A 22,412-nucleotide genomic window follows, 5' to 3' on the forward strand; every position below is an offset into this window, starting at 1 on the left:
CTTGGACAGTTAAAAATCGAAAAAAAAAGATTCAGCGTTGGAGGCAGTTATGTTCTTGAGTCATCAGATGAAAATGTTCAGGTCTGGGCAGCTCCATGGGACAAACCCACCCCCCACAAAAACAAGAACACACACACAAATGTATGGATGCTGATGTGCACACACATGCATACAGACATGAACTTACTCTCCTCATTCTCTCTCAAACACACACTCACACATAAACCCTTGCTTCGCCCGGGTTGTGCACCCAGGGGGATAGCAGTGACTCAGAACGAATCATACACACAAACACACATCACACACTCTCACATACACGCCAAAATGCCAAACTGTGGCAAACTTTATTGGTTGCAGTCCTCTGAGCTCCTGTAGATGGGAGTCGATCACGGTAATTGTTGTTAACCTGAGGAAGAGGGTTAAAGCAGCAAGACTCATTCAAGCTGATACAGACACCTCACTAATAAAGCTGGGAGATCTGATGACATGTCTCCTTGTGATTTGCTGTCACGTGTGTTCTGATATCACACTATATTTTTTTTTCATGTAGCTAAATATGAACCAATCATTTTGAATATTATGACAAGAAGCCATAAAAGTGATGTAAAAATGTAAATATTGAGCTTGTCAATAATTAATGGTACCAATCCGGAGTTCCTTTGATGGTGGATTAAGGATTAGTATTTAAATATAGCTATTGTTGTCATGTCAAAATGAATCCACATTAGATGATAAAGTCTAAAGCATGCCAAACGTGTTATTCAAGACCTTGGAGCAACTGACACCTTTATTTTTTTGTGGGGATAATTATGAGATTAACAATATTGAGATTCATGTCACATGTAAAATATCAGATGGACAACCTTTCACTCAACAGTCAGATTTGACAACAGTTTGACACCAGAGCATGGTTGTTGTATGTATGTAGATTATATACTGTATGCCTTGAAGGAATGGAGGGGAAGGGATTTTGGCTGAGTTTTTCATCAAGCCCCCATCCTCATGCTCATGCTAATCAGAGACAATATGAAGTCATTGCTCCCTCATGATATTTTACTGCCAGTAAAGATAAACCTTACATGCCTCTTAAGCAGACTTGCTAACATGATATTACAAACTAGCAAGTTTCTTCTTAATCAAATCAGCCAAAATTATCAGGATTGATTATGCTTCTCATGCAACTCTCGGGAGGTTTAAAGCTCCTAATGTGTGATGATCAGAATGAACAGGAATCAATCAGTGGGTTTAGGGAAATGTCTGATCCTGTAGCGGCTTCATATTTTCCATGAAGTGGGAGGGGTGAACGTTCCAGGACGGCCAGAATACATGCTGCAACGGGAGAGGAGAGGGGAGAAAAAAGAAAAGGATAGGAAATATGTAAAATCAAAGAAAAGAAAAAAAACTCAAGCAGATAAAAACAAGGAACGAAACGAAAAGAGGAAAATATTTGAAGACAGATGTATGTATGTTGTTACACCGAAAAGGGAGGTGAAAGAGGGCGATAAGCTGGCATGGTGTTTGGGAGAAAAAGGAAGCATCACTGAAGCTATTCCAAGATGTGCACAACACACACACACACACACACACACACACACACACACACACACACACACTTGAATAGGCTTTGGTTGTTTCCTTGACAACAGTATAGTATTTTTAGGGATCTGAGGTGGCAGTTGTGTGCACATGTATTTTATTGTATCTGTGTGTGTTCAGTATAGCACCTTCTTTCAAGAGGGATGTTCCAAAAATTGCAAAACCAGCAAATTCAACTGTCACTTATAGAGTGACTTCTTTCTTCACATTTGTCTTGAATAAGCCATCACCTCAGACACTCCCTTAAACAATGTTCAAATAAGAGACAATAATATATTTGAATAGAGATTGCAAAATCCCTTGAAATGCAGCAGAATTGAAAATTTGTTCTACAACACAATCACATAAGATTTCTCTGTGACAAATCCATTCTCAGATCATCTAATTGTTCATTAATGTCATATAAGGGAAGAATTGATGTCAAATCTGGAGGATTTGACAAATAGCAGATGTACTTCCTCTACAGCTTATGGGTCATTTAAGAAATTTGACACTTCTCTGCAATTTCCAACTTGCTAATGAGCCTACTGCATCTGAGGGAACCAAGTAATCATTAAGTGGAAGACATTATCACTGAAAATAAACTATTGTATTTCATGAAGGGCTGGTCTTAGGGGAGGTTTCGGAGAAAAGTATGCTCCAGTTGATACACCCTAATGCACACACACACACACACACACACACACAGACACACACACACACACACACACACACACACACACACACACACACACACACAGTAGCCCCCACCTACATCTCACTACAGGAAATCAAGCATTTCTTGCTGCATTTGGCACAGGAAGTGAGGTTAGTAACTCAGTGTGTTTTAAGTGTCTCATGAATGAAAGCCACACTCACTGTGGACCACAGTCTCACTCAAAGCACTTCTGAAGCACTAGGCCTATATCAGTCGTAATTATGATTACATGACATTCTGCACTCCCAAACATTTGATGAAGGAAAATCTGGATTTATACAAATGCTACAATATGGCACAAAGAGGCTCAAATAACTGAACCAATAGATTCAGCTTATAAATGAGTTTGTTGTAATTTTTTTGTGTAGCAATGCCAAAATGCCAAATAAATGCTTTATAGAGCTATTACCATTTGGGAGATTTGTTAGCTTAAAATGGAACTCGTGAGCTCATGGTTACGACATCCAAACTTCTATTGAATTAATCAAAAGGAACAACTTTTGTTTCAAAAATTACTGCGTATTTCCTGGGTTATCACTGTAAATAAAAGACATCAGCGCTTATAGAGCAACTGCATGACAGGAACACTTTGTCTCATCATTATCATGTATGCACCTATGTGTTCCTGCATTGTTAACAAGGGTCAAGTTTTGCCCCTGGGCAGCATTTTAAATACACTGCTTGTGCCAAGACTGTCTACTTAGAAAAACACCCTGGGGCCAAACAGCATGCTCAGTAAAGCACACCTAATGCCCGCATGTACATAGAGAGAGACATAAAGACTGACAAATAGACGGATAGATGGACAGACAAGATAAAAAGGGAAAACGAGCTACAAGACAAAAGGACACATTTTTCAGAGAAAAACTCAAAGTCAAGGATAGATCTTTTAACACATTGCCTGATGGTTAGGCCTAAGTCCTAGTAATAGTAATACCAGACAGCTGGGGCGCAGAAGAAAAGCAAAAGTGCAGTTTAACCGTTTCACTGCCAGACAGAATTGAGCTGGCTGTGGTTGTGTGACTAAAACCTTACTCTACCATTCTCTATATATTAGTGGCTTCACTCCAATGAGTACTGGATGAAAGTGTCACTAGACCTCTCCCAGTCACGCCTGTCTCTGCCACTACCTGATACATAACTGAGCACTGCAAGGAGGCCTCTTGAAGTAACTCCTTAACATTTTGGCTTGTGTGAATCTATATAATCTGCACCTCCCTGAAATGACACCAAGTTATAAAATTGCTGAATTCATGAGACAAGCATACATGGTTCATCTCTTGTGGAAATGTTCAACTTCTGGATTTCAGGGGATGTTTTTTGTACAACTTATTACTACAAATGACAAATTATGCCCCTTGCTCACATGGGAGTGTAAGTGGAGTAAATATGATAGTTGGAACTAAAGTTGGACATAAATTTGAAAACCAATGTGAATAAAGCATTTGTCTATTGATGGATTAGCCCATTGATTTAAAAGAAAAAGGCATGATTAAAATAAATCTTTGTTGTGTCATGTAATACTTACATCTGTGATATGTAAGGAGATAATTTTCAATAAATCAATGTGGATGCTTGCTTCTTCTTCTGCTAGTCTCTGTGTTTTTATCATATGCATGTCTGTCTGTAACTGGCATAGCACTTGATGTGCTACACCATGTTACAGACAGACTTGTGAACCAAAAGTGCAAAATCAATCAATAAAAAAGTTTTTGTTGTTCACATACTAGCACAATGTAATGATCCAAACCGGTCGTGGCAGATCGCCACCCACAACGGATTCTGGTTCTGCTAGAGATTTCTTGTTGTTAAAAGGGTGTTTTCTTCTCCACAGTCGGCAAGTGCTGCTCATTGTGGGAATTTCAATTCAATTCAATTTTATTTGTATAGTGCCATATCACAACATACATTGTCTCAAGGCACTTAACATAGTGAGATCAATATTACAATATTACAGGGAAAACCCAACAAATCCCACAGTGAGCAAAGCACTTGGCGACAGTGGAGAGAAAAAACTCCCTTTTAACAGGAAGAAATCTCTGACAGAACCAGACTCAGTTGTGGGCGGTCATCTGTCTCGACCGGTTGGGGTGAGGAGAGAGAGGAGGAAGAGAGGAGAGGTGGGCAGAAAGAGGGTGGGAGGAGAGACAGTAGGAGAGAAGAGAGAGAGAGAGGATAGTTGTACAACCGCGGCTTTAATCTCTACCAGACTGATACTTATAATTAAAAAATAAATTATGTTGTTGTTATTATTAGTGATGATATTAATTAATAATAATAACAATAATAATGACGGGTTTGGGTCCTGCAGCTCTGGGGTCAGAGATACACTAGGTGAGATAGAAAACACAAACAGGGTTAGTGACATGTACTGTAAACATATCGGGGGATAGGGGGGTTGTATAACAGTTGCTTTAATTTCTACCAGACTGATACTTATAATTAGTGAAAACTGACACTTATAAATACAATGAGGTTATTAATAATAATAATAATAGTAATAATTATTATTAATAACATCATTGGGTGTTGGGTTTTTCTGTAATGTTGTGAGGTCTCAATCTTACTATATAAAACCTTAAGATAATGTATGTTGGGATTTGGCACTATACAATAAAATTGAATTGTATTGAATTGACTTTAAATTGACACACTAACATTCCATGTTTTCCAGAATGGCAGGAATAACAAAAATGTGTTGAGTGTGTTAATACATTGAGCAAAACAAATGATGTCTGGTTGCAGCAGACCAAGTAGAGAAGATCATTGACCCAGCAAACTTACTCAGTAAAACCAGTAAGAGAGAAAAAAATATCTAAATTATGCATGCTAACTTAAAAAAAAAATACTGTTTATTGTTTGGTGTCAAAGATTTCAATCACAATTGCATAGATTTTAAGAAAAAGATTGAGTTCATATTTTTCTTTTAAAAGTGTTAGCCTCTTTAAGCAAACCATATATTTCAAAAGCAAACTAAAATATTAGAGCTTTTTGCCACCCAAGATCCCCAGAGATCGCTGCACACTGACAGAAAACAAAACAAAGAATCAAAAAACGCTGAATAATTGACTATAAGAATCTTAGTCGACTGATAATTAGAAGCTTCAACTTTTAGGGGGCAGCCCAATAGAGAGCAAACAGACAATATTTGCTCATTCAAGGGCTGAAACCATTAATCCAAGATCCTATAGACTTAAGTGGAAGCCTTCAATGCCCATGGATAAAGAAAGCAGTCGCCTTTGACCGCCTTTGTTCTCGCTCACTTGTCTTTCTTAGTAAGAGAACAACTATCCTTTGACAGGAAAGTTCCTGTGTCTGTGTGTGTGTGTGCATGAATGTGTGTGTGTGTCTGTGAAAACCCAAGCTGGTGAACCACTTCTGGTAAATAAAATAGACATGGGCTTTGGTTGCCGCTGTCATCTCTACATTGCTGTGACACAGGCGGTGAATAAAGAGCTTGTGCCTCTGACTGCTGGATTCAGATGAAAGTTTGAAGGGCTTGAATGACTGATTCAGAGATTGGGTTTGCCTGTATTATGACTATAAAACCTCACTGTGGATGATTTGATCATGAGATTCATATAATGTTAGTGTTTGCTGTGCGCGGAATATAAAATTCCTGATTCATGATGATGTATCAGTTTGCCGTGTTATCAAAATAATGTACATCACTATGTGGGGTACAGTGTGATATTCTAATGAATGAATGAATGCATTGGAAAACTGACTTTGAAGAGCTCCTCTGTTGCTTGGGGCAATTACAGAAGTTGAATACTGAAACAGTTCAACGTAAATCCACACACGTTGTAGACTCTCTTCTTTTGTTCACCTTTACACAATGTCAGACTTTCATGATAACTGTTTTCAGGCAGTCATATCATGGCATCCACTTCTGTTCACTGTTATTTCCTGGAAGCAGTGACGTCTACAAGTGCTGAGTCGCAATGATCATCAGTGACAGTGCATCACAATGCGCTTCAGGCGCCTACACAGTTTCAGCCGAACTCGCACCATTGATCTCGCCAGTAACCACGCGATTAGACACACTGTCCTTTCCCTGTATCTATGTAGTGTCTCTTTGGTAAACATTTCTCATAATGCAGGTGCTGTCAGGAATGCAGTTAAATCACCGAAAAAAACAACTCAATAAATAAATAAAGAAGTGACAGACTTAAACAGACAAACTGATGTTGCAGACTAGTATATGATTAGATAATTATTATTCATCGAATCTTAGTACTTGTAAAGAGAGATGCATTACAGAAAATATCTTCTGGTAAGCAGATATGCCCATTTAATAATGCTTTAAATTTCTATATCAGCACATGATCTACCATTTAGTGACACTACCTCTGCACTGATAGATGAACATATTTACCATCTCTCATTCAAATTACCTGCTGGGAAATTGTGTAGGCTGGTGAGACTATCACATCTAACCAATACCGCAGCTTGTTATTCTACACGTCGAGAGTTAACAATACAAGTCATATAACAGCTACCGTGATTAATGCCACTATCGCCCTCATGTAAATGAGCCCTCGTTCTTTACTGTTCATTTCCACAGGAGCGATGACTTTGAAGAGGAATGTTGCAGACATGCCAGGTGGGAGGATGAGATATTTACACGTCAGACTGCACAGAGATCATTTAATGGCCATCCATCCAGCCACAGCTTTTACAATTATATTTTTACCAGTTTTGAAATATATTTATTTAATACAACTCTACCTCCTATTAGTTATCTGCTGATCGGATGCATCCGTTGATTCCTGGCCTGAACCTTTCCACCTTATTGAGGAAATGAAAATACGGTGCACCCAAATCCTCCATTCCCCTGGTCTCCTACCACCACCCACTCACTTCTATTTTCACAAAGAGAAACTTTAGCCTCAGACAGGAATTAAGCATCTGCAACACGCCTCTCCTCCATGATCCACCAGAATATAACCAGTCTAAATCCAGTTTATTCTGATTTATTTTTAATTTTTCAATGCATTCTTTATTTAACCAAGAAGGTCCCATTGAAATACAATATCTCTTCTGCCAAGGAGTCCTGGTCAAGATGGTCAGCAAAGAAATAAAATTTTCATATATCAAAACAAGCAGGAACAGATAACACAGAAAACAGACACAGTCCAGACACTGGTAGTGATGGTGTTTGATGACCTGCTGAGTTGATGGATTGAAGAATCCCCTCAGACTGCACCGACTAGGCAGTGATTGGGGAGGGTACGCAGAACTGCAGCATGAGAGGACTAAGGCAGGGAGAGAAAGCATATTGAAACAGACAGCCGCAAGATGATAGGCTAACAAGGCAGGTGTTAGAATTCCCTCTTGTTACGTTCCCTCTGAAGGAAAAGAAGGAGTGCAGAAAAACAAACTAGCTACAAAGCACGTGACAGAGCATCAGAACAGAAACTAGACGCTATCATCAGAACAAACACACGAGGCGATAACGTCGGAACAGACACAAGACAATAACGTCAGAACAGATGTTGTCGTCTGCGCTCCAGTCCTCATTCTCCAAATCACCACTAGTCCAACGTCACAACAGCAGGCCATCAAGAATGTAGGCCATTTTCTTTCTACTTTGCCTCCTCTCGGCAAGAATCTGAGGTCAGGATCTGCCTCATGGACCAACTCTTTCTCCTGAGCGGCTATCTGAAGGCAGGCTAAGCAAACATTTAGTATGGCATCCTCACTGGATCCACTGGACTCTGGGAAGAAAGGCTCAAAACGTGGCATAAAACATGGCAGAGTCGCAGGAGGAGCATGACGTTCACCAACACCCTGTGAAGGGGTGGTGTGTGGCAAGTTCCTATTTGTCATCCCACACAGAAGCACATAGCTGGGTTGGGCTGATTTCAGGACCTTCACATTTTTTATTCCTTTCTTAACACCAATTTTCTTTACAGGAATTTCAAGGGTGTGCTGAAATACACAATACATCATGAATCAAATTTTTTTTTCAAAGCTAGGATTGTCACTTAAGCCCTGCAACTTAAATCTCATTCTGAAAGAAATACACGTGGCACCAACCCGTAATACTAGTGTGTCTAACAAATCACCTACGTGCATGCTAAATGTAAGGGTACCCCAAACTCACCTACAATTCCACATCTCACCACAGAAACACATTTACAAAGTTTAACTCACAACTATCCAGCACCCAAGATACAGATGTTCTCACAGAACACAATGAAAAACAAAAAGGCAGAGACCCAGGATCCTGGTAATGGGCCCTTTTTAATTGAGCCCACTGGATCCGATTGGCCTGCTCACAGGTGGAACCCAATCAGGTTGTTAGCACCTGGGGAGGAAACAGACACACAACCAGCCCTCGGACTTTGCTTGGCATATAATACAATGCTATTGGATTGCTGATTAACAGCTGATCGCAGCAATGACGAAACTGATTGTATGACAGCCAGTATGAATTGAGAATTAAATTACCACCGAAGCAAGTATGAGAGTAGTCTTCCTGTCTGAACTTAAGCTAGAGCTAAATAAAAATACAAAAGCAGATTCAACAGATAAAATAAAATGGATCCAGGGGGGATTTAGGGATGGTCTGTTGCTCCAGACTCAAGAATTGCTATGAAATATAAACACATTCATGTTCCCCTTAGGATAAACAGCAGTAATAACTAGAGAGTAACAATTCGCAATAATTATGGATTAATAATTTAGCCACGAAATCAGATAATATTCAGACAAACAATAAATCACTGAAGTTATATATTTTGGTAAATTGCAAGCAGCATCAAAAATAATAACAGATAATGAAAATAACCTTTAAGTTGAATCCCTAACTTTGTTTATGATGCAACACCCATAAAAATTATGGTATTCACATCATGTTTTGTAGTAATTAGTAAATATTATAGCATGCTAATACTAAACTGTGAACATAGTAAACCTAACACCAGCTCAACATCAGGATTTGTGCTTTATCATTATGAGGATGTTGTCATGCTGGTTTTAGAATTTAGCAAAGTACAGCCTCACAGAGCGACTAGTGTATGGAATCTGCAGACTCTTGTTGCTTTTATTTGATCAGCACAAGGACACCACATTTACTGACTAAAATATATTCAAAAAATTTCCAACCTCACAGTTAACGCTGTTATTCCTACCAATAATTTAGTTTGTGCACATTTTTGTATATTTTCAACAAAAAAGGCAACAATCAGTCAGTTCAATTAATAAAATAAATGGTCTTGTGTAATCAGATTAGAACTTTTATAGAACTGTTCACATCTTTTTTACAGCCTGGAAGAGTGACAGGGAGTTTTAAGCATCCGTGTAGATAGAGGGGAAGTGGTAAGGACAGCTCCATATGCGTTACGTCTGCCTGAGGGGACAGCTGGGTCCGACTGTCTTTTCCTGCCACACTCATTTGGCCCCAGCAATCATCTTGTCTTGTGCTAAAGGTCTCTCATCGCTATGAGGCTCCTTGGCACTATCTGGGAGCCACAGACAAAGAATATGATAATTAAACATGCCTTCATTAAAGCGATTACATGCACAAGGCGGCTCAATTTCCCACAGGCAGTCAAATAACGATGAAGGGGGAAAGACAAAAGGAAAAAGCTTTTGGTGCAGGGAGGGGGTTCCGTTCAGATAGGAGGATGGGGTATAAGAGACATTGAAAATGGCTGCTTATTAGCATTCATTTAAGTGAACCTCACACTCTTAAAGGACTGACGAACAGTCTTCTGACTTAATATGCTGTGTGAGGGAGTGAGCTGTCCTCTCCTCGCGGTGCTTGCCCTGACGAACACCCCTACCTGACTCACCACACCTACAGGCTGCTTCCAGGTCATCAAGCTTCCAGCGTGGAAGACCTTGCCAAAGATGCAGGAGAAACGTTACTTCTGGTTCATTTAATAAAGCCGGGCAGTGTTTCAGTGCCTGAATAAGCTGCAGAGGTTTTGGTGGTAGGCGAGAAGGAATGGAAGGAGTTAAAGTTTTAATGAAGGCCAAATGAACATCAGCAGCTTTCTGGCATTTCTTCAGTTTTGTCCTTATCTGACAGAATTTGAAGTCAGTGAAGTCATTGCAGACAACAGTCAGAGAGGACGATATCAATGTGTCACAGACAAAGGGAAGCACAGAGACTAAATAGACACAAGGTGGGCAGGGCAAATTGAACACAGGTGAGACACATTAGGAACAGGTGCAGACAATCACAGGGATAGAAGACACAGGAAAAGTAAAGACACCAGAAACAAGACACGGGAAAGGAAGTGAAGCAACACAAGGAAAGGGACTTCAAAATAAAACAGGAAACTCAAGAAAACACAGACACGGGATAACAAGGCAAGTGTATCTCTGATCCTAGAGCTGCAGGATTCAAACCTGTCACTATTATTGTTATTATAACACTTACATCATTGGATTTATAAGTGTCAGTTTTTCTGTAATTATAAATATCAGTCTGGTAGAGATTAAAGCAACTGTTACACAACTCCTCTCGCCAATATGTTCACATTACATGTCACTAACCCTGTCTGTGTTTTCTCTTTTTTTTCTTTCTGTTAAATCTCCTCCTCCTGGAGAGGAATGTGAAAACACCTCTACAGTGACAAAATTTGGTCCGTATTGTCAATGTCAGACATTTTAGAGGACAGAAACAGAAGAAAAATCCTTTTTTTGACTGGAGGGGGACGTTAAGAGACCTGCTAGGTTTTGGTTTCGGTTTTGGCCTAGTGATTAGTGCGTCAGACTCCCATACCGGGGGAGAGCAGTAAAATTACAACAACAACAGAGAGATAAATAAGGTTTCTCCAAAATCGTGTACTGCCCCTTAAAGGATATCTAACAGCAAAGTCACATGCAAATTTAAAAATAATAAGGCAGAGATTCTCAGTCACATGACCAGAAACAATGTGCAAATCAAATTAAATTTTCCTGAGAATTGTCAACCCAAGAGACATTGATTTCTCAGCTAACCAGAAGCAAATTTTTTTCAGTATCAGATGCAGTATGAGGTCACTGTTTTGGGATATCTCAAAGCAGTGACTCCAGTGACTTTTAGTGTGTGGATGACGTCACCCTGAAACTGGAACTGACCATTGGGTGATACCTCACTCTGTTCCCCTGGAACTACGTTTCTTTCTCTGTTTCCCCCCTTGACATTTTTGTATGAGTTACTTATGCATAGTTAATATTTTACCTTATAGAGATGGTGATCAACGCTGTCATTTTACGGAGTTTGGAGGAGAAGTGGAAGTAGTGAAGGCAGAGTCCTACCCTTGCAGAGGGGACCACCGAAAAACGTCTTTTTCCACACATTTCGGCAGTTCTTCTTCTGTATACTCTGGTTCATAAATGTATCCTCTTAAGTCCACAGTGAATGGCATGTCTTCTTCGCTTTTTGTTTTCTATTGTCTCTTGAATCAGCCACGGTAGCTCTAAGTCGAACAGCTTATTTGCGGAGTAATAAGCTGCTGCTCTGCACAGGCGTGAGTTGATGTAGTAATACATCGCCGAAGTACGCTTGAAAAACAGTGCAAAAATAAATGTCTGTCTGGCGGCAAACTAAAGCAGTGAAAAAAATACATTATTTAGCGTACAATTGAACACATATTTTTTTAGGTAAGCATTTCATAATGTGGCGAAAAATAAGTTTTTTGGCGGTCCCCTTTGCAACAGTAGGACTCTGACTTTCGCTACTTCCACTACTCTTTCAAACTCCGTGAAATTACAGAGCTGATCACCATCACAATATCACTTAAACAATAACTCCTTTATTAAAAAATATTTGAACAATACAAAAAAATTTAGCCTTCAAATAATAAATGAAAAGAAACAATTTAACATTACAAAAAAAAGTGCAAATACTATGCAATCAACTTTTTTTTATGGCACAGCTTTTCTATTTTGAACCTGGCCATTGGAAGTCATGGCTTCTAGATATAATAAATAAAATTAAGCAACTCTTAATATGACAGAAAAGAAAAAAGGTGACATATAGTCTTAAAGTATTTAAAACAATACTGAGCTGATTTATAAATCATATTGTCTGTGCCTCAAACAGAAGTTTCAGAAGCAGAAGTTTCTGCCTCAAACAACATGTTAACGCCCAGGGCCGTATTTAGGATACAGATTAGAAGTTTAACAGTTTGTATATGATTTTAATATGAATTGAAACTCACTCACTTTGAATTATTTGAAGTGATCTTGATGCCTCTCTGTCAGCTGTTAACTCCCGTGGTTTGAAATGCACGATGGCATCGTTTGCATATTGGCTTTAGAGCATTAATTATAACGTCATATTCATCCGCCTCGAACGCATCTGCCTCTTGACGGGACAGAGCAGAATTTGTTGCCATCTTCCACTCATACTTTTCCAGTGTGCTGGAGGGTGTTCTTCTTCTTCTTTACAATTTGAGGAAAGACAACAAAACTTGCGTGTATGCTGCCTCCATCAGTTCCGGAAGAATTACTGCCTCAGTTCTGACTTACGCTACTGCAGAAAAACAAGTACCGTCAAGTTTTCATAATGTTTGGACCGACTTAGTACTGTCGGTTCTGGTGACAACCCTACCTCATACAACCCCACTTTAAAATCACTAAACTATCCCTTTAACTTTAAAAAATCTAATGTTATCTGCACAACTGTGTTTAAAACTGGAGGTGAGAGTTTTGACAGGAATTGGCATTGGGGTGTCTAAAGAAAGATCCTGGTCACAGGCATTTTGGGAAATGTAGGATCCAGCATTCCTGGGAGTAAGCCCATATAAAAGACTAAAAGACAGGATCTCTTGGCCTCCGCTGTTAACATTTTTAGAGTTCCCCTTTAAAGCTCGTCTTTCCGCAGCTCCAAACAGAACAATGTGAAAAATGTCTGTCTAATTCCCCTACACCATGGGTCCAAAAATCCAGTAATTACCTTATTATGCGCCACATGATGTCTCTGTGGGTGCGTGTGCACCTGACTGCAGTCTTGCAGATGTCTACTGAAAAACAAAGGGGATGATGTGGTTACATTTGGATTGGTTTACTTGCAGAGCAACTTTGTGATAATATCATCCAGTTTAATGGTCTGGGTTATCTTAAATTGTTACACCCAATCTTAATGGGGTGGGGATATAAAAAAGTGTAATTATTATTTATAAAAATGTAAATGGATAAAATCCTGCCATAATGGAAGGAAAAAACTACTAAAACACACATACACACACTCATGACCTGAGGATAAGGTAACTTGTAAGCGTGAGGTTGGGAAGTCGAATTTGAAGATGCTAACATGCATGGGCGCATGACCCTCTGGGAAGTGATTCAGGGAAGACAAGAACATCTTTCTATCAAACAGGTGTTCATTTCAGGGGACGTGTGTCTTCGCACTCAAATATCTTGGAGGCACTGTCATTTGTTTACTCTACTGTAATCTCTATTGATTACAGCTATTAAATTCAGTACACATGAAAAAGCCAAACAACAAGTGGATAAGAGTTAGGACCAGTTGTTTTTGTAATGATACAACTATCAAATTCCTACAGACTGAAATTAAAGTACTAAGCTAGTTATTGTTGAGCAACCTTTTGCTGGGTATTTCCTTATTCCATAACTAAGTGGGCCTATCTTTTTATTATCTTTATTAAATATTGTTTTTTTAACAGATACATTGTTCTGTCTGATACCCTGAGCATATGTCCTCCCTTGCAAGTAACACATTATGCTTCAGTCATTTTTTTGAAGACATCACGCCCAAGAGTTTACACCTCTTACCCATCCTCTCCCTGCCTGCAGGGCGAGGGAGGCAGCAGTGCGCCTCCTCCGCCTCCCACATACCGGGGAGCTGGAAGCGCGCCAGGATGGGATTGGCTTCCCGCTCCTGTGAGGGAGGAACTGTTGCGCCAGGATACCCAAATATGGATTGCTCGATATCAGTTCGGATCGCATGACTCAGCAACAGAGTATATATCCTACCCGATGGGATGGCTGTGGAGGGAACCAGACAAAAGTGGTGGCTGGAGTGTTTAAGGTGCCTCACTTGGGCAGGCTTACTGTGTTTGAAATGAATGTGGGCGACAGGGAACATTTAAACTTACCTGTTGATAAATAGTAAGGAGTGTGGATGTGCACTCGTGTTAACTTTTTGTGTGCCTACCCCCCTCACGCCGAATAGGCTTCGTCTTGTTTACAGTCCTTGTTCCTGGCAACAACGTCATCAAGTCTATATGACATCCCAGAGGCGGGGAACAGAAACAGCCAATCAGCGGCTTGTTTGGAGCGTGTGTAGAGTCGGATCACATAAAGGCAGCGGAGCGGGTCGGCTGCCTGTCACTTAGAGGAAACAGATGCGGAGCTTATTTCAGAGCTGAAAAGACAAGTGGATTGAAATCGTCTGAATTAGTCACTACACTCCAACTAAAAGGTACAAATCGACGACTTGGTACAGTACAGTTCCACTATTTTGGAAGTTTTGCTCTGTTTTTGATAACTTTGATCTTCAGTATAATAATACAGTGGGACTTTGTGCTGAAGATTGACTCAGTTGGGACACTGAAGCCTTGGTCCACGCAGCGTCTTTGCAGCGCACTCTTGTATTTGACTGTCTGATTTGAAATGTCCACAATAATGGAACATCCTTTTTATGACGACTCGTTTCTCTCTGCTTATGGCCATCCAGGCGCAGCGCTGCCAGACTACAAGCTGCTAAAGCAGAATATGAACCTGAACTTCGCCGATTCATATCGGAACTCAAACTTCAAGTCCCAGCACCTGCGCGCCGACAGTGATTTATATTCGGCGGAGGCGGCGGACGTGTGCTCTCTGAAACTTGCTTCTCCTGAACTGGAGCGACTGATCATCCAGAACAGCAACGGGGTCATCACGACAACGCCGACACCTGGTCAGTACCTTGGCTACCGCGGGATCACAGAGGAGCAGGAGGGCTTCGCTGAAGGTTTTGTCAAAGCGCTGGACGACCTTCACAAGATGAACCAGATGGCTCCTCCAAATGTGTCCATCGGCACCGGCGGCGTCGCCTGCTCGGCTCCAGCCTCCGTGTTTGGGTCCTCAATGCATCCAGAACCGCTCGAGTACACCACCCTGAGCAGCTGCACCAACAACCCCAGCCTGTCCTCTGCAGCCAGCTATCCCTCCACCACCATCAGCTACCTGCCCCACCACCAGTACCACCAGCATGCTCAGGCCGTTGCGCACGGGTCCCATCATTTCCAGCACTCACTGGCCGGTGCAGGTATCCACTCACAGCGCTTCGGTGGGTTGAAAGAGGAGCCACAGACTGTGCCCGACATGCAGAGCAGCGATAACAGTTCGCCGCCGATGTCCCCCATTGACTTAGAGAACCAGGAGCGTATCAAAGCGGAGCGCAAGCGACTGAGGAACCGACTCGCAGCCTCCAAGTGTAGGAGGCGAAAGCTGGAGCGCATCGCTCGTCTGGAGGACAAGGTGAAGGGGTTGAAAACAGACAACGCCGGACTGTCGAACACGGCCTCCGTACTGCGGGACCAGGTGGCCCAGCTCAAACAGAAAGTGATGACGCATGTGAGCAGTGGCTGCCAGCTCATGTTAGCGCCGAAAGTGAAGTCTTATTGAAGAAACAATGCACTTTTATATATATATATATATATACACACTGGACAAGGACTGCACTGACAACACGATGAACAACGTCGTTAGCCTACTCATAGTATACGAGAACTGGATCATTGTGGTTTATCTTGCTGAAAGAAAATTAGCCTACACACAAACCACACCAGACTAAAACACTTCGGACATTTTGAATACGTTTTTAAAAGTGTCCATTGGCTTTGCCTGTTTACATTTTACTTTGATTACATTTGTGATGCTTATTGTGTAAGTTATTTGAGTTTGTCAGGTTGAGCTTGATGAGCCGGTTCTTTTTTTTTTTTTTTTTTACTTGTACAGTATATTTAAGTAAATGAAACTATGAAACAAGAAAACTGGTGTTTTTTTCTTATTGATTTTAAAATGTTTAAAACTGTCACTTACAAGGAATAAGTTATTACAGTAGCCCAGTACTCGTGATCTTTCTGATCATTAACTAAGTTTACAGCAGTTCCTCGACGTCCCAGCGTAGGATTGTTTCCCCTTTTGACGTACACGTCATTCCATATATGGTCAATTTAGCAGTCAGACGTCACATAACGAAAAGGTTTCTGGGAACTCCCTCCTACATTGCCAGGCAGAAATGCGACGCTCTCCCCTTTCACACCACAACGTGTGTACGTGTGTGAATGAAGATTTGTCAATGAGGGATTTATTCGAGTTAAGGGACTTTCCCCAATCATCTTTCGGTTTCCCAAAACAAGCCGTGAGAACAGCAGTTTAGGAAAAAAATGGTTGCAAAAAGTTCCAGACAAACATGCAGATGTCATCAGACTGATGATTAAGAGCTGGTTCAAAATTACAAGAACTTGTGCCAACAAACACAATTACTGTTATAGGGCTCACATAAAAGTGCCGAATGTAATTCTAAAAATCCAGATGACTTTATCTTAATGATGATTTACCCCACGATGTCTCTGTATATAAGAAACTGTTTACTAAAGGTGTCATCCAATGATACTTGTTCCATGAAAGGGGGAAAAATGCGTTATTATACTGGACAGGATATTAAAATGGCTGGATAAATGAAGTCAACTATTGTCCTCAAACAGTGACAAGTATGTGTAGCACAGTCTTGCACGAGTTAAGCCACTTCCAACAATCTCTTTCCCAACGGGCTTCTGTGCCGTTCGGCAACACCTGGTTAATGCCGAGCCACCACAATAACTCCTCTGCCTCATGATGTGCTCAGAGCCTCTGCTAGGCTCAGGAGACAGGACTGACACCAAGTTCATTTCACAAATGTCCGCTTGCAAAATTATACTTCAAGCTTATACAGTGACAAAACTGAAAGACACCAAGAACCGACTCGGAAAGATATATGACACCACCTAGAGGTCACATTTGGAAAAATGTTCAGAATACACCATTTCGTGCTCCTGCTACATTTACCAGACAAAAAAGGCACATTGTTTACCACTGCTTTAATGAAGATGTAACAATAGCTGTTCATGTCAGCAAGTAAAAATATCTTTTCTTCTCAGGAAAAAAAAAGAAGAACAAAACAACTAATCTTTCAGTGCTTAAGACTATGTGGTCACCCCAACAATTGTAAATTGGACATACAAAGATAAGAGTTTCAACAAAGGTTTTTTTTTGCTAACATGTTCTGAAATTTTGTAGAGTCTAATACATTAGACTGGACGCCATGAGATATTGCTTCACAGGGACACCTCATCGAAGGGTAAGTGCGGCAGAACATCAAGGAGACCTTCATTTACTGCTTGGAGAAGAACGCTTTGCTCTTCTCGACGTCAGGGATGATGGTGTCGCTCCCAGGTTTCCAGCCTGCAGGACATACTGTGAAGAGGGAGAATGGACAAAGTGCAGCACAGGGTGTCAGTGGTAAACAATGAAGTTTGAAAACCCAGAGGACAAATACATGTGTAAATACCCAGGAGGGTAAACTAATAATGCAAGGCCATGTCTATTGACTGAACCACTTAACTCAGTTTGTAGCTACAGGTGGCTTTAAAGGATACGGTTATATTTTACACACACACAGGAGAAGTCACACTCCCTCTGTGAGCACATGTATGTTAGCGCATCCAAGTCCACTCCCCACAAGTCCACATTTCACCTGCTCACCACAGAGCTGTTTGACCACAGCTTATATTCATACAGTCTATTGGCTATATACAGCATGGCACAGCTGTGCTAATTATACTACTAGGGATGCACCGAATGTTCCGCCACCGAAATTGTTCGCCCGAACAAGGGAAAAAACTGAATAATTTTTACTTAAAAATGTTTTTCGATGACGCAATCAAAAAGCTGCCAGCGTGGAATGCGCACAGTGCAGGAGATGGGGAGAGAGTCAAAACAGGCACCACACCCTCGCTGTATACAGTATACAGGTTATTTTGCTCACCCTCGCCGTGTTTGTCAGTGTGCTGGAAGGCCTGGATCAGGCGCAGACTCTCGTCCACAGAGCGACCCACAGGTAAGTCGTTGATGGTGATCTGCCTCAAGATGCCTTTGTCATCAATCACAAACAGACCCCTGAGAAGCACAAACTGACGTTATAAAATTTCACATAATTGTTACATTTACATATTTTAGTCTTTCAAGACTTTCAGTGTTTACTTAGTCATTAAAAAAAATAAAAGAGCAGAGGTTTCCAAGCATACCCTAGACAGTGATTACTGGGCCTTTGCAGTGTTTAAATGACAGTTGGCCTGACCTGTACGCAATGCCATCGTCCTCCTTTAGCACACCGTAGTCTCTTGAAATTGTCTTGGTGAGGTCTGCCACAAGGGGAATCTTCATGGTACCCAGACCCCCCTGCTTTCTTGGTGTGTTGATCCTGTATGAAAAGAAATACAATAAATTGAGCGAATCCACAATCCATGCAGGTGTTGTGAGTGTACACAGGCCAACAATACTTACAACACCTAGGGGCAAATGTCTAGTCTTATCGACCAGAAAAGTGATTTACAGTACAAGTCACACTCACCCATTAACCCACACAATCATACAGCGCTTCACAGCACTTTTTACAATCAACACTTCATTCATACACTGCACAGTCGTCTGGGGCAATTTAGGGTTAAGTGTGTTAACCAAGGACATATAGGAATGGAGGCGTGAATCGAACCATCGTCCTTCTGGTTAGTGGACGACCCTCTATATACTGAGCCACAGCTGCCCATTTATAAACTATATCAACTTACAAACCTTAGCACTGACCTTAAAGTATGTCCTCCAAAAATTATAGGAAGTAAGATGAACCAAAGAACTGAACTCATGCTGCTCAAAGCTGAAATGTGACTTTTTGGAGGTCCAAGCAAGAGGGGGCGGGGAGCCCGCGTTTGCAAGGCAATGCAGATCCCAGTACCAGCGGTGCTGGGAACCCTATTGTTTTTGTACTGATTATTATTTTCGGGAGATAAAAGTCTCGCCACAGCCTACACCGTGCATGTAGGCCATGGCCATTTGCGCAAATAATCTTTTTCGCACAATCGCGACATGTGCAAAACCAAGGGTTTTCTAGTCCAAAGTATATGCTATCAACGCAAAAGATGACATTCTTTTTTTGTTGTTACTGTAAGGCTCTGGACCAAAGTCGGCAAAGATCGGCCATTAGGGGGCGCTACAAATACAAAAAGATTAGATCTCCTTAAGGACTCTAGTAATTTTTACCACACTTGAAGAGTACGATCTAGGGCCGTTCCTGAGAGCATGCCTACAACGGCGTACTGATTGTTAAAATTGGCGAGGTAAATTATACCCAAAAATGTTGTAGTCGTGCCAGGCTTGGACCCCGTCATACACTGCTCACAGTTCTAGTTATAATTGATGTTGGCAGTCAATAAGTACAGACTGTTACATAAATCTGTGTGAATTAAGTAAATTAGACAGAGTGGCTGTGGCCCAATTGTGTCTTCGGTCAAATTAAATAACAAGAAACTACAAAACAATACACTACTTTTAGAATTGTGAACATTGTGCAATTCATGTCCCAATAAGCCCTCAAACCTTTTATTCCACACATTAAGTAGAGTTTGATTCACAGACCGTTACCTCAGAGCTTATCAAGACTTTGCAGAGAAGCTGGGTGACAAGAGATAAACTGTTAAACTGGGCCCTGCTTCAGATCTGCCCAAAACATATTAGCGATACTAGCAAAATGTGAAAACTGTCAGCAAATGTTCTGGCCCAGTAATTTAATAATCTGATAGCAGGAGCGATGATCGAATAGATTTATTTTCTTACATAGCAGAGCTGCCCAGAACATGTACCCTTAAAGTACATCTTGATCAAAAATAGTGAATACCAATCTACATTAGCTTTGACAGCAACATAGCTCAAAGTTGCAATTACTGGCTCCTTGTGTGTTTTGTTAGTGTGCGATGGCATGTCAGCTGAGTGACTGTTATTATTTCACACAAATGGTTGGCTCAGGACTATCGGAGTAGTCAAGTTCCCACAGTAACCAATCACACAAATTACAGATGCGCTCAGGTCCTTATTCCCTTTCGGCTAGTGGGAATTCTCACCATGCCAAGTGACTGAAGTGAGAGTCTACAGAGCAGCCGATGACTTCGCAGCCCATGCTGCGGAATTCCTCTGCCCTGTCGCTGAAGGCCACAATCTCAGTGGGGCACACAAATGTGAAGTCCAGGGGGTAGAAGAAGAAGACTACATATTTCCCTGAAGAGCACCATGACAAAAAGGAGGAAAGCATAGCGTTTGGTTATTAAACACAAGATATGCATTAAAAATTTAAATAACAACAAAAAAACTTGAGTAAGAAAGTTAAGTCAGAACCGCTTATTAGACAAAAACCCCTGGGACACTGAAATCCATACATGTGACAGTGGGGACATGAGGAAGTGATGTGATTGGAAAATGTCTACTTGATGTTAAATAGTTCCAACCTTTCTTTGTTCTACAGGTGTGTGGTGTGTGGTGTGTGTGTGTGACTTCGACTGCTCAGAAATGGAACAAATGTAACACTGTCATTCTTCACATTCTGTCGAAATACCACTGTGTTACCTCTGTAGTCCGACAGCTTGATCTCCACAAACTCTCCATCCACTACAGCTGTGGCCTTGAAGTCTGGGGCAGGCATGCCAATCTTAGCATTTCCAGAAGACATGGTTGTGGTAAAAGACTGAGGGTGAGACAGAACACAGTAACCACAACAACCCCTGATACTCAAAGACAAGATAAATACATAGCTAAGTGAGTGGAGCCTAGGGCTGTAACAGCAACAAAAATCCTCTGGAAACGTGAGCCACAGAACAAATATGACATTAAGACTACAAAGTGCCTGAGGTAGAAACGGAGAGCCAGACTTCACAGCTCTTTGGGGCATGGCTCAAAGTGCTTGTCGAGTCACATGCAAGTCATGATCAGCCAACAGGGAACAATAGTATGTTAGGAGGGTTACATAACGTGACTAGGCACACAAGTGAGGTTAAACACGTTTTATTTGAGTGAACATTTCATTATTCATCGAGGATGTCTTGTCTGCAGTCTCACACTGAAACCATATACACACGTCCACAGAAACGCATGATGTGATTAAGTTTAATATTTAAACAGTATTGATCCAACCGGCTTTCACAGAAGCCAAGAATGCTCGAGCCTGCGTTATCGCCGCCACAAAGAGGTGCAGTGAACAAAGTGTACACAACAGAAATGTTTAAGTGTTCCTGCCATCGTCACAACTCAAGAGCAGACGAGGGCTGGCGCTCCTTTGTCGTCTCGAACGGTTTATCGGAGCTGCGCGTAGATCGGTCAGAGTTCAGCGGTGTCGCTAAAGGCTGAGCACGTAAAGCCCTGTGAGGAAACGGGTCGGACAAAGCGAATGGGCCACGGAGGCTCTCCACGAGCTGCAGCGCGGGGACAAAGAAAGAGCCAAAAACAGGCTAAGAAGGAGGAGAGCAACAGAGCCGCACTGCTTGGCTAACTCGACGTTAGCCTGATCCACTCAACCGGTTTCTTTAGCCGCTCTGTGTTCCTGCCTATACGTCTCACTGCTCCTGCCCGGGAAGTGCAGATGTTCTGAGGGTGAAAAAAAAATAATATTTGACTCACCTGTCTTTCAGTAAAGTCGCGAAGAAGTTGGCTCAGCACAGATGAGCTGCAGGAGGAGAGTAGGAGGAACGGCTGTGCGCAAGGAGTAGCTGGTCCCAGCTGTGGCCTCCGGAAGTGAAAACAACTTCCTTCAAAGTAAAAGTTGGGATTTGATGTTTTAAAAAAACGACAACCTTCCTTCTCTATTTTTTTCTTATGCTCTTCCATACTGATGAATCGAATACATCTTACAATACAAAAACCTTGGGACATTGAAATCCAAGTGACAGTGGTGTAAAATAACTAAATACATGTAGTCAAGTAGCCCCATGGAATTAAGTACAATTTTAAATACTTAAATTCAAATTTCTCTTCATGTTTTATTTCTCATTTTTTTCTCTCAATATTTCATGATAGAATGAATGGACATGTTGGACAATTATATTATAGACCAATGTGTTGCAGTACATTCAATAACTTTAGGTTA

At 41.2% G+C, this 22,412-nt stretch overlaps 2 protein-coding genes across 2 annotated transcripts; one reads left to right on the top strand and one right to left on the bottom strand.

Moving 5' to 3' along the window:
- The first annotated feature begins 14,575 nt into the window (after window positions 1–14,575).
- LOC118312629 (transcription factor JunB-like) lies at window positions 14,576–16,170 on the top strand. Its single transcript, XM_035637406.2, has one exon. It carries the CDS (start codon window positions 14,873–14,875, stop codon window positions 15,866–15,868), a length of 996 nt encoding a protein of 331 aa, XP_035493299.1. The 5' UTR covers window positions 14,576–14,872; the 3' UTR covers window positions 15,869–16,170.
- A 1,140-nt stretch (window positions 16,171–17,310) lies between these two features.
- On the bottom strand, window positions 17,311–22,081 carry prdx2 (peroxiredoxin 2). Its single transcript, XM_035637407.2, has 6 exons — window positions 21,947–22,081; window positions 20,900–21,017; window positions 20,401–20,554; window positions 18,585–18,707; window positions 18,273–18,403; window positions 17,311–17,701 (listed from the first exon to the last, which is right to left on the bottom strand). Exons 2-6 carry the CDS (start codon window positions 21,000–21,002, stop codon window positions 17,619–17,621), a joined length of 594 nt encoding a protein of 197 aa, XP_035493300.1. The 5' UTR covers window positions 21,003–21,017; window positions 21,947–22,081; the 3' UTR covers window positions 17,311–17,618.
- Between the last annotated feature and the right edge of the window lie 331 nt (window positions 22,082–22,412).

This window comes from Scophthalmus maximus, chromosome 8 (assembly GCF_022379125.1).
Source record: "Scophthalmus maximus strain ysfricsl-2021 chromosome 8, ASM2237912v1, whole genome shotgun sequence".
In the NCBI taxonomy this organism is placed as follows: Eukaryota; Metazoa; Chordata; class Actinopteri; order Pleuronectiformes; family Scophthalmidae; genus Scophthalmus; species Scophthalmus maximus.

Coding starts and splice junctions, on each gene's coding strand:
- LOC118312629 (XM_035637406.2), top strand. CDS start 14,873: ATGTCCACAATAATGGAACATCCTTTTTATGACGACTCGTTTCTCTCT.
- prdx2 (XM_035637407.2), bottom strand. CDS start 21,002: ATGTCTTCTGGAAATGCTAAGATTGGCATGCCTGCCCCAGACTTCAAG. Junction 18,404..18,584: donor GACGATGGCATTGCGTACAG/GTCAGGCCAACT, acceptor TGTGCTTCTCAG/GGGTCTGTTTGTGATTGATG. Junction 17,702..18,272: donor CACTGACAAACACGGCGAGG/GTGAGCAAAATA, acceptor CCCTCTTCACAG/TATGTCCTGCAGGCTGGAAA.